Source organism: Pteropus medius, unplaced genomic scaffold (assembly GCF_902729225.1).
Source record: "Pteropus medius unplaced genomic scaffold, Ma_sr-lr_union100, whole genome shotgun sequence".
NCBI lineage: Eukaryota > Metazoa > Chordata > Mammalia > Chiroptera > Pteropodidae > Pteropus > Pteropus medius.
In genome coordinates this window covers 1,361,124-1,372,734 of record NW_024352839.1, presented here as the reverse complement: position 1 = coordinate 1,372,734, position 11,611 = coordinate 1,361,124, and the positions used below count along the sequence as shown (strand labels likewise).

Sequence of the window (11,611 nt, the reverse complement as noted above, 5' to 3'; positions counted from 1 at the left end):
AAGACGGACTTTAATGCTTGTTGGCCTAGGTTCGAATCCTACCTCTGATACTTAGCAGGCATGTAACCTGGAGCTGGTCAGCCTCTCCCAGCTTCAGTTTCCTCTTCTGTTCAATGGGCATGAGAATAGCACCGGTCTCCCAGGGTGGTTAGTTGTTCTCAAATTTTGGCTGCATCAGAATCTCTTGGAGGGTTTGTTAACAGGCAGACTGCCATACCCACCCACAGGATCTTTGACTCAGCCGGTCTGGGCTGGGCTGACAACAAGTTCCTAGGTGCTGCTGCTGCTGCTTGTCCAAGGACCCCACTTTGAAAACTGCTTTATGAGGATGCAAGGAGTTCATATGGCTACTTATGACAGGGCCAGGCACAGAGTAAATATTCAATAATGTTACTCTTATTGCAGAAAAATTGAGGGGAGAAAAGTAACTAATGCAGTGAGTACCAAGTATGTACCAGGCTAAGTGTCATGGTCTGATGTTCATTTAATTCTCACAGTGGCTCTCTGAGATGGAGACAAATAATTACATGCCTGGGGCCACTCGGCAGGGAGGCATAGGCCCCTAGTGACGTAGGCCTGGCCCCTAGTGACTTTGCATTTAGATGGCATTTAGATGGCGGGCCCTGACCCATTCTGGACCCCACAATGGCCCATCCAGGTTAAGGCCATCTGGATTCCTGCCTTACTGATGAGGAAATGGTCTAAGGAGCCAATGTAGTCCTTCATCAGGTAGAACCTGGATCTGTCCACTCAAACCCTGTGCTGGTTCCAGAGTGAGTAAGAGGTAGAGAGACCTTCCACATGTCACAGTGAGGCTAAAGAATCTTTGTAATTGATGGGTTGGGGCAGAAGAGAGGAGGGGTTGAGTAGAGGCGGGATGGGCCACTGGTGGCGAAGAGCAGAGCCAGCTTCTCCTACCCTCTAGCTATGTGGTCATGACAAGTTACCCACCCTGAGCCTCAGTTTCCCATACCTGTAAAGTGGGCATAATGGTGATACCCACCTTGTAGGAAGAATTAGATGAGTTAATGTTAGTAAAGTGCATAGAGCGGCACCAAGCCTATAGTAGGAACATCAGCTTGTGGGGCTGCCAGGGTCTCCTGCCCAGTGCCTAAGGCCTGTCCTCATTGTGCCTCTGCTTGCCACCCCTGCCAGAGGAAGTGTTCAGAATAGCAAGAAGGTTATTTTCTGCAGAGGAATTTCACAAGCCAGGAGGTGCTGGCACAGAGGCCCAGACAAAATAAGGTGTCCAGTGTCACTGGCTTCCTGTCCCTCTGCCCCAGGTCTACCCCAGACTCTGATTCCTCTTGTCGGGGAGGGTGAGGCCAGGGGGATTATGGAATTTCACCCCATGGAGAACTGGTGTTCAGGACCTGGACAGCGACCCCCCAGCCAGAAGTCTTGCTCCCACCCAGGTCTGATAGCCCTGAGCCCCCACCCTCATCCTCTCCATTTAGCAGAGCCTACTGATTGGACAGGCCGTACTGGGTAGGATTCCAGATCCACCTGAAGCCAGGGGCATGACCCTAAGTGAGAGAGTGACTCTTCAGTGAAATGAGAATAATGGAACTTGCTGCAAATGTTTAGGGACGTAGAAAGGGATTCAGCATATCACAAGGGCTCTAGCATTGGCATTTGTTTATTCATTTGACAAATATTTGTTGAGCACCTATAACATACCAGGCATAGTTCAAGGTGCTGGAGCCACTGGTGCATAGGACAATGGCCTCTCCCTGGAGGAGTGTACATTCCAGAGTCGGAGGGACAGGCAGTGAACAGAAAAACTGTATAAAGGAAGAGTACAATGTCTGGTGACAACTGCTGTGGGGGAAAAAAAAAATCCAAAACAAGTAAAAGAGGTCAAGTAAGAGACAGAGAGGTAGTTTCCCTGGATTGGACAGAGACCTGATGAAGGTGACATTGAAGCCAAGAGCTGCAGGAGGAGCACTAGTGAGCCCTCTGATCCACCAGAGGGGAAGAGTGGTCCAGGCAGAGGAAGAGCAAGGGCAAAGGTCCTGAGACAGGAATGAGCTTGGTGTTTTGGGCACACACCTGGACAGCCAGCTCCCAGTTAGGGGAGAGAGGAGTAGAGGATGACGTCAGAGACAGAGAGGAAAGGGCATCGAGAAGGGCCCTCCTTCTGAAAGATGGCACCCCAACGCCCCCAGGGCAGCCTCTCCGGTTTGGATCCAGCCTCTCCTGCTTGGAACAGGTCTGGAGTGTTATCAGTAGCCCTAGCAGGACACCTCCCATGCGCACTAGGGTTTCCGCACGGTGACCTCCAGGCCCGGATGCCAGGGACCTGAGGGGAAGGTCATTTAGAGGTCCCAGTAAGTCCCCCTGGATTCCATGAGGGTGATCTCTACAATTTGAAGTCTGAAGCTCTGTCCCCAGACTGTCCTCTCAGGCCCCTTGTGACTCTGGGAGTGACCTTTCCCAGACTCAGACACAGGGTCCCCAGTGTCTGGAAGGATCGGATACCCAGACCACGAGCCCATGCCCAGAAGCCGCGGTCCCTGCGCCACCGAGAAGGCCGGTGCAGCGGACGCCTCCCGTCCGCTGCGGCAAAAGCTGGGCGGCCGCGCCCTCCCCCCGCGGTGATTCATCCCGCCCCCTCCCTCTCCCTCCTCCCTCCCGGGCCGCCGCCGCCGCCGCCGCTGCAGTGCGCAGAGGAGCGCGGCCGGCTCCGGAGAGCCGGAGCGGTAGGGGGCCGGGGCCGGGGCATCTGGCGGATGCGTCCGGCTGCGCGCACCAGCGCAGCAGCCCGAGCAGCGGCCGCCGCCGGCGCGGCGGGGATGCCCGGACTCCGGGCCCCGGGGCTGGGCCCCCGGCGGTAACCGGAGCGGGGGGGCCGCGCCCCCCCTCCTCCCCCCTCGCCGGTCCCAGAGCCGCAGCTGCTGCGCCCGCGCGCTCCCGGGGACATTCTAACCGCCGCCGGGGCCCGCCGCCTCTCTCCCCGTTATAATACCGGCGGCCCGGGAGCGGGGCGCAGCGTGCGCAGCGCAGTCATGGGGACACTGCTGGCCTTCGTGGTCGGCGCGGCGCTGGGTGAGTGCGCTGGGGGCGCGCGACAGGGGCCACAGCGGGGCACTGCCGAGCGGCGGGTTTGCGCTCGGGACCTCGGAGAGTGGGGCGGGGGCTGCCCACGCCCATCCCCCAGCCCTGTTGAGTCCTTTAAGAAGTTGTGCGCGCGGGACTGAGGGGAGGCGGTGGAGGTGCGGGTGGGCCAGAGGCGGCGGGGACCTGGCTGGCACAGCTTCGTGGCTGCGGGCGCTCAGCCGGGGGCGAGGAAATGCGGAGTCAGCTGCTCTCGGAGCCCCGCGGGCTGCAATGTGACACCCACAGCCGTAGCTGGGAGGGGGGGCGGGGGGGGCGGGGAGGGGGGAGGTACGGCGGCGCCCGCAGACTGGGACGAGACAGAGACGGAGGGACAGGGAGAGATGGTGACTGGTAGGGAGAGACGCAGAAGAACCCGGAGTACTCCTGAGTGCTCCTCTGGGAGACTGTGGAGATGGAGTGAAGGTGGCGACAGATGGGAGAGATGCCGAGTTTGCCAGAGAGAGAGACTGAGGAGAGTTCATCTGAGCTGCGGAGAGAGAAAAACTTGAGAGACGCAGAAAGAGATAGAGACACTGGTAGACACAGGGAGAAATGGAGTTTGAAAAAGGGGCAGGGAAAGGTGGAGAGAGACGGGGAGAGGGTGTCTGAGCCTGAAAAGAGGACAAAAGGTGGTGAGACCTTCGGAGAGACTCCAAGGAGGTGTAAAGAGGAGGGGAGAGAGGCAGAGATGCTCAGGGAGGCATCGGAGAGAGACAGCAGAGGAGGAGGACGGAAGCGAGCACCCAGAGTTGGAGCTGGAGTTGGACAGACACAGCATTGGATAGTGAGCTCTGGGGAGCAGGAAGGAGGTGGCAGGTAAAAATATGAAGGAGAGACCAAAGGGGACTGGACTCCGGTGGAGGTGCAAAGGCCCTGAGGCGGGAAAGAGCTTGGTGAGTTTTGAGAAGCTGATAGAAGATGGGAGTCTGGGGGGCAGAGGCAGAAGTCAGAGATGGGGTGGATGACAGAATTTCGTGGGAATGGAGAGTGGTTCTGCCCCTGTTCCAGTGCCCACTTTCCCCTCTGAGGCCTTGCTTTCCCCCAGCCATGTCTCTGGGGCTGGCTGGTTTTGCAGAGCAATAATGGTGAAAATGACTGCCACTTCTAATGCAGCTGGAACTCTAGATCCACAACTTATATGCTGCAGTACCTCCGACAAGTGGCCTTCTGAAGAAGGGATACTTGGGTAGCACAGACTTGGAGTTACTGACCACAGTGACAGCCCCACTGGTTGCGGGACTTCTGTGTGCTAGCCCCCTGCTGGGGCCTTACCTAACTTACGAAGTTTGCTCTGCAACCTCCAGAAGCAAAGATGATCACTTCCCTCACCATTCACAGTGGGAAACTAAAGCTCAGAGAAGCTGAGTTTCTTGCCCAGGGCACGCAGCAAGTGGCAGGGCTGGCTTGGGTCCGGTTCTGTCCATTTGTCATCATTATTGAGGGGAAACAGATTGAAGGCCGACAACCGGTGAGCCTGGCGTGGCCTAGGGTGATGGGTGCCCCTGCTGTCGCTGCAGTGTCCTCAGCCTGGGCGGGCTGCGTGGAAGTGGACTCGGAGACCGAGGCCGTGTATGGCATGACCTTCAAAATTCTGTGCATCTCCTGCAAGCGCCGCAGCGAGACCACCGCCGAGACCTTCACAGAGTGGACCTTCCGTCAGAAGGGCACCGAGGAGTTCGTGAAGGTGTGTGGACACCCAGCCTGGCTGTGGGAGGGTGGGCATCAGTGTCCGAGTGGGGAGCAGGATCCGAGGGTTGTTTGTTTTTAATAATGTGCTATTATTGATGACCTGGATTCAAATTCCAGCTCTATCACTGTCCAGCTGCTGAGCTTGGGCAAGTCACTGAGCCTGTTTGAGTCTCAGTTTTCTCCTGTATAGAGGTGGGATGGTGATGGTCTCTAGCTCATAAGTCTGTGAGTCTTGATCGAGTTGATGCATCTGCCAATGGCTTTGGAATTATTTAGTACTGGCAAAAATGTCTCTGATGGTTGTTATGGAGGAGGAGCAGAACTTTTTGGACCTTCTTTATACTATGTGTATTTTTAATTATATCTGAAGAGGCATCCTATACTTTTAGGGCCTGCTGGAGAATTGGGGTCCACAGCAGCTGGGTCAAGCTGTCTCTGTGCCTGAATAAGGAGTACGTCCAGTGGCTGGGGCAGAATTGTAGAGAATGAAGGCCAGGAAGGCTGAATGGGGGCTTAGGGGATGATGAGGAATGTGTGTGACTGTGTGTGTTTCAGGACTATGAGTCCATGTCTGTGTCCATCTGTCATTCTGTGTGTTAGGGCCAGGGACAGAATAGAGGTCTAGGTGGAGGACATGGGCCCAGGCAGTGACCCCCCCACTGGTTGCCCCTAGATCTTGCGCTATGAGAACGAGGTGCTACAGCTGGAGGAGGATGAGCGCTTTGAGGGCCGTGTGGTATGGAATGGCAGCCGGGGCACCAAGGACCTGCAGGACCTGTCTATCTTCATCACCAATGTCACCTACAACCATTCGGGCGACTACGAGTGCCACGTGTACCGCCTGCTCTTTTTCGAGAACTATGAGCACAACACCAGCGTTGTCAAAAAGATCCACCTTGAGGTAGTGGACAAAGGTGAGTAAGGCCCGGCCTGCCCCCTCATCCTTGTTGCCCACTGGCAGACAGATGGAGGGACAGATGGCAGGTAGCGGACAGGCTCTAGCTCCACTCCGGGGCCAGCCAACTGCCCACGGCAGGCAGCAGAATGAGCAGCGCTTCTTTCCCCAACTCCCGCTCTGGCCTTAATTTCCTTTCAACCCACGGAGTGAGAGCAGGCCTCTGCCACGGAAGTTCTGGGTATAAAACCTCTGCTACCTGTGCTGTGTGACCTCTGGCAGGTGCCGTCCTGTCTCTGAGGCGAAGGGTCGTCCTGTAGGAGGCAGGATAAGAGTGTCTACCTGTCAGGGTGTGGTTTGAACCATTCCTGTGTTCCAGGGAGGTTGTGAGGATTGAGTGATATGTTGAGTGTCAACTGCTGGTGTGCCTGGCTCACAGCAAGGCCTCAGTACGTGGGGGCGACAGTGGCGGTTCTGCTTGTCAAGTAGCCTGAGCCCCACCTCCCTCTGTCACAGTCGGGGAAGAGATATGAGTGTGTCACCTAGAGCAGTGCTCCTCAACTTCTACTGTGCACACGGCCCTTCGGGCGTCTTGCTAATGCGCAGATCCTGGGTCAGCAGATCTCGGTGGCCCAGAGTTCACTTCTGACAAGCTCTCAAGCGAGACCAATGCTGCAGGTCTGGGACCATGCTGAGCAGTAGGATCTAAGGTGTTTTTGAACTGTTTCCTCATTTTGGCTTCGGCTTCCTTGAACCCCTCCTCTGAACCACCTTCCGATGGGAGTAAATTGGAATTTTCCAGGGTCCTATGGCCCACTGGCTTAGATAGTCAGGGAGCTATCCCAGACCTTGGGCCACCAAAGAGCTGTGGCAGGGACATCCCTCAGGGCCCACAGCACACACACACCATCATGGGCAATGTGCATTGTCCTTTCTTTTCTTGAGACAGGCCTCGGTGCCTTATGTGGAGTCCCTTGGTGAACCCTCTACCCACCCTCTGGAGTGTCGCTCTTACTGCCCCGTTTTATAGATGGAGAAGCCCAGGATAAGGGCAATAAGATTACATGGCCACAGTCAATGAGCTGCAACCTGAATTGGAAGGCAACCAAGCCTGTGTGACTGCTGTTTCTGTTCTTGGCATGATTCACCATCCTCTGCTGGCAGCCAGAGCCCATGGATTTCTTTTGATAATTAGCATTTTTACGTTTGTTATCAAAGTGATCTAGCAGAATTCAATGCAGATGTCTCTGAGTGACTCTGGTATAGGACACGATGCTGGGTGGGTGATCCACACATATAGAGGTGGGAGCCCCGCCCATGTGAGTCGGGGGAAAGTGGAGTGGCCATGACAAAGATGCCCGCAAATGCTGTGGCTTAATAAAATTTGTGTCAATTCTGTGTCCCGAATCAGTGCTGAGTTGAGGGGTCGCGAGTGCTGAGATGAGGGGTCAGGAGGGCAGGGAGGCTCTGTGAGCCCATCAGGCACCCAGGTTCTTTCCACCTTCTGGTCTGGCCTGGCTCAGGCTGTGGCTCTCATCTGTGTGGTGGAGGCTGGGGCTCAGGCATGCCCGTGACCCAGTAGGGCCTCTCTCTTTTTAACATTATCTACCATACTGTATTACCTCCCAGAGCCTGTGTTCTGAGCAACATATCATAATATAGAGCTCCTTATGCCGTCTTCCCAGAGCCTGAGGTGTTGGCATTATCCACAATACTCTAGTGTTTTTTATCTACCACATTATTTTTAACATTGCCCACTATACTACAGTATTTTATATTACACTGTGTACTATACTATTTTAACATTACCAAACATACAACAGTATTTTTATCATAATTCATCATACTAGAGTATTTTTAACATTATCCACCATACTATCATATTTTTACCATGCTAAAGTATTTAAAAAATATTATCAATCGCATTGTAGTATTTTAAAATGTTACTTGTTATACTATAGTATACTCATCACCCACTATACTATAGTATTTTTAACATGACTCATCACACTATAGTATTTCTTTCATTACTCACGATATTATTATAGTATTAGCGTTGTTGGCCAGGCCATATTCTTTATTATAGTCCACTGTCTTACTGCATTTTCAACATTACCCACCAGCCTCTATTGCCTCCTCGTAGTAACTGCTAAGAAAGGAACTGAATCATTTCCAAAGCGGGGGAGGAGCAGTACGTGTTGGTGATGAGAACGTCACTGGCCTGGCCGAGGTGCAGAGGGTAGTAGGAAGCACCTGAGGTCTCCTACCAGGAGTGGGGCTGGCAGATGGGGACAAGGCGGCTAATTCTATTTTGGATATGTTGGCCGAGTATAAATGAATCGGGAGGCTTTGGCTAGAAATAAATGATCAAGATTTATTTAAAGGTCTTAGGGTTTGCAAACCGAAACACAACTAGGCAATATACCCAGAGTGTTTCAAAGAAGAGAGAAAAGCTAAGAGTTTTTGCGGTGAAAAATACATTCTTGAGAAGAATCAGTCCTGCATTCTTAGCCTCTGCATTAATCCGAGATGATAATCTTCCAGGTGTCCAGTGGTCTAGATAATGGATGTTAGTTGGTCTGGACACATGAACATTCTTTCCTAAGTCCTTAAGAGGTAATCAGAGTTATCCATAAGATTACATATATATGTATACATGGTCATAACTGGAGAGTTCAAAAGTTTGATTTCCCAGGCAAGTTAAAGCGAGGATAGGATCACATCCTCTGCCTCGGCCTCCTTGATTTCAGTAATTTAGCATCTTGACCACAGTGACTCCATTTTATTTCTTCACCCTTTTCCTCAGATGTACCCAGTTTGAGTGAAGAAAGTCTTGAGGTGAAGCAGTGTCTGAGGCTGGTGAGAAGTCCGGCCCGACGAGGTATAGGCTGGGGCTTTAGACCTAGGGGCCGACTGTGTGAGGAGGCAGGGAAAGCTCTTGGAAGATTTGGGGTTTTGAAGAAATCAAAAGTCTCCCAGAGAAGGTGCCTCTGACTCTCTCTGTGACCCCTCTGCCTCAGTTCCTCATCTGTCACATGAGAGAATGACAGTCTCACCTCCTGTGGTGTCCGTGTGGGTTGATGGAGACAGTGCTCACTGTATGGCAGCTATTACCAAGTCCTTATGGTTGTGGAAGCTTTACAGAGCAGATCAGAGCTCGGACCCTGCAGTCAGTTACAGTTGGGGATGAATCCCTGAATCCAATTCTGGCTGTGAATCTTTGCCCAGTACCTTCCCCTCTCAGGGCTTCAGTATCCTTGTCTGGAGATAGGCTACAGAGCCATGTCCATCACTGTCCTAATCCGACTGGAAAAGCAGGAGACACCAGATTACCTAAATCCATTTGGGCATTGAGTTCCAGGAGCAGAGTTGAGAATTCCGATGATGTGAGCTTTCTCCAGCATATATCCATCTCATTGTGCTTCCTGAGGTCAGCTGATGTGGGAAGCCAGTACTCTATCTTTGGGTTGTTTTGAACAGTCAGGGAGATGGTTCAATAAAAAACTCAGCACAGAGCCTGGCTGAGAGCACGTGTTCACTGCATAAGATGCGTTCATGAGATCTTCCGAGTGAGCAAATGAACGAACGAATGAATGAATGAATAAGGTATGGAGCCCTGTCCCTAGCTCCTCCTGTGGGGAAATATGGGTGAACCATCCAGCTCTGCACCCTCTCTCACTCTGGCCCAGAAAGCATTGGCACCACCTGCATGAGTGAGCGGCAGACAGCGCCCACTGACGGGGCGGAAGCCCACGTGGGGACTGGGGAAGATGAGATCCTGGCCAGGCAGAAGAAGGGGCTGGGCATGCAGAGTGCACACCTGTGAAATCTGGCCCAGGATGCCACAGTGGCCTTCGACTCCAGTCCCCCGGCTAAGTGCGCTCCTGTTACAGTTTAAATTTAGGCTCAGTGAAAGGAAGCTGACGGAGCAAGAGCCAGTGCTGCGGAAGGATAGAGGGTTTCCGGCAAACAGCCTCCAGTGGCCAGCACTTGTGCATCCAAGCATGTGAGGGATGTTAATTGGCCTTTCCTCTTCCTAGCAATCCTGTGAGAAGGCATGAGTATTATCATCCCCATTTGGCAGAGGGGGAATCAAGGCCCAGAGAGGTCAAGCCACTTGCCCAAGCTGGCACTGCAAGCTCGGGGCACACTCAGGCTGTCATGCGTCCTGAGCCTGGCCTCGGCTGCCGCTTAACCCTGCCTGGCCCCTGCAGCCAACAGAGACATGGCGTCCATCGTGTCTGAGATCATGATGTACGTGCTCATCGTGGTGTTGACCATATGGCTCGTGGCCGAGATGATTTACTGCTACAAGAAGATCGCCGCTGCCACAGAGGCTGCCGCACAAGAAAATGCGTGAGTGGGGTTGGTGAGAAGCGGGGAAGCACCCAGGACACCCAGGACTTTCCAGAGGGGAGCAGGAGCTGAGTGCGGGGAGGGGGCAAGGGAGCAACCCAGTACCACCTTCCAGTCGTCCCTGGAGTGGGGCATTCATTGTCAGAGATGGGACGAGGCCGCAGTCAGTCCCGGCCCCCACTTCTCTCAGCACCCAGGGTTCAGGCCCAGCACCCTGTCCCCCAAGGATACGAGAGTCAAGGCCCCAGCCCCTTTCTTTTCCAGAACCCAGAAGTCTGAGCCCCCAGTCCTCACCTGCTTCAGGCTCAGGACTCAGGCCCCCAGCCTGGACTTCTCTAGGAGTGTCTCTAGGAGTCTAGCCCACAGCCCCCTCTTTTCTCTAACTCATGAGCCCTGTGTCCCTGGGGCAGAGACCACAACCTTTCTCAGTCTCCTGGGTGTGGGCCAGACTTATGATGGGGTCACTGTCCACCTGGCTTTTGCCCCTACAGCTCGGAATACCTGGCCATCACCTCAGAAAGCAAAGAAAATTGTACGGGTGTCCAGGTGGCCGAATAGCCTCGGTAAGGTGGGTGGGCGGGCGGGGGCTGGTGGGCCTGGAAGAGTGTCAGCTCACTAAGTCCTTGATCCTCTGTCTCTCCTTCACCTTTAGGCTCTGGGCTCCGCCTCAAGGAAGAGCCAGCCCCAATGGGGAACATCCAGGCACAGCCTGCCCCCAGTGGGGGTTGGCCATTCCTGGGCCCCCGCAGCCTCAGAGTCCTGCCAGCGGAGCCGCCAGGGTGGGAGAGGGCAGGGGGCTTGGCTCGCACTCCTAATCCAGCCTTCTTTCTCCTGCCCTATTGCCCACCCTTGCTATGCATGATGGGTAAAGCAATACTGCCGCTGCCCCTACCCCTGCTTCTGCTGCCTGTTTGGGAGGGGGTGCGGGGAGGTAGGGCAGCGGCTCCGCACCCCTCCTTCTTGCTGATTTGCACACACTGGCCGCTTCAGACACGCACTATTGGGGCCCAGCCTTTCCCTGCCCAGCAGGGGTTGTGATAGGCCGGAACAGTTTGGGGCAGGGGGTTCTGGGGCCCACTCCAACCCTCAGCGACATTTCCCCTCCTGCTTCCTCTGGCTGGACCTGGGGTCCCCTCTCCTGTGATGCACTCTTGCCCGGCCCAACCCCACCCTCTCTCACCAGCCTTGGATTGTGGCCACTTAGAAAGGGGCCCATTCAGCCTCGTCTCTCTCTTTACATGAGTAGTTTTGTTCATGAAATAAAGATTCTTGGACTTGATTCATATTCTCTCTTGTGAGCCCAGTCACCCTCTACACCCGGCCCCAAATCCAAGAGCCTCAGTTTTCCTGGGGACCAGCCCTCACAGGCAGGCAGTGGGGCCTCTGTGCACGCATTCAGGATAAGGATGGGTAAGGAATGGATAGGGCCAGCGTCTCAGGCTCAGTGCCTGCCTGAGGACCTAGCAGGCGCAGCCACTTAGTACTTGATTAATGTGGGATTGGGAGGGGGGGTCATTAGCTCAGCTGGGACCATGAGTGGGAGGGAGGCCAGGAGGGAGCCAAGGAGGCAGC

General features: G+C 54.3%; 1 protein-coding gene across 2 annotated transcripts; it reads left to right on the top strand.

The window, feature by feature from the left end:
- The first annotated feature begins 2,666 nt into the window (after positions 1-2,666).
- Positions 2,667-11,318, top strand: SCN1B (sodium voltage-gated channel beta subunit 1). 2 transcript variants are annotated; one of them, XM_039850083.1, is made up of 6 exons: positions 2,667-3,048; positions 4,617-4,783; positions 5,462-5,702; positions 9,898-10,039; positions 10,531-10,602; positions 10,692-11,318. In XM_039850083.1, exons 1-5 carry the CDS (start codon positions 3,009-3,011, stop codon positions 10,595-10,597), a joined length of 657 nt encoding a protein of 218 aa, XP_039706017.1. In that variant the 5' UTR covers positions 2,667-3,008; the 3' UTR covers positions 10,598-10,602; positions 10,692-11,318. The 2 variants fall into 2 exon arrangements, with proteins under 2 accessions (XP_039706017.1, XP_039706018.1); XM_039850084.1 differs by lacking the exons at positions 9,898-10,039; positions 10,531-10,602; positions 10,692-11,318 and adding an exon at positions 6,714-7,081 and having other exon boundaries at positions 2,681-3,048.
- Positions 11,319-11,611: the final 293 nt, after the last annotated feature.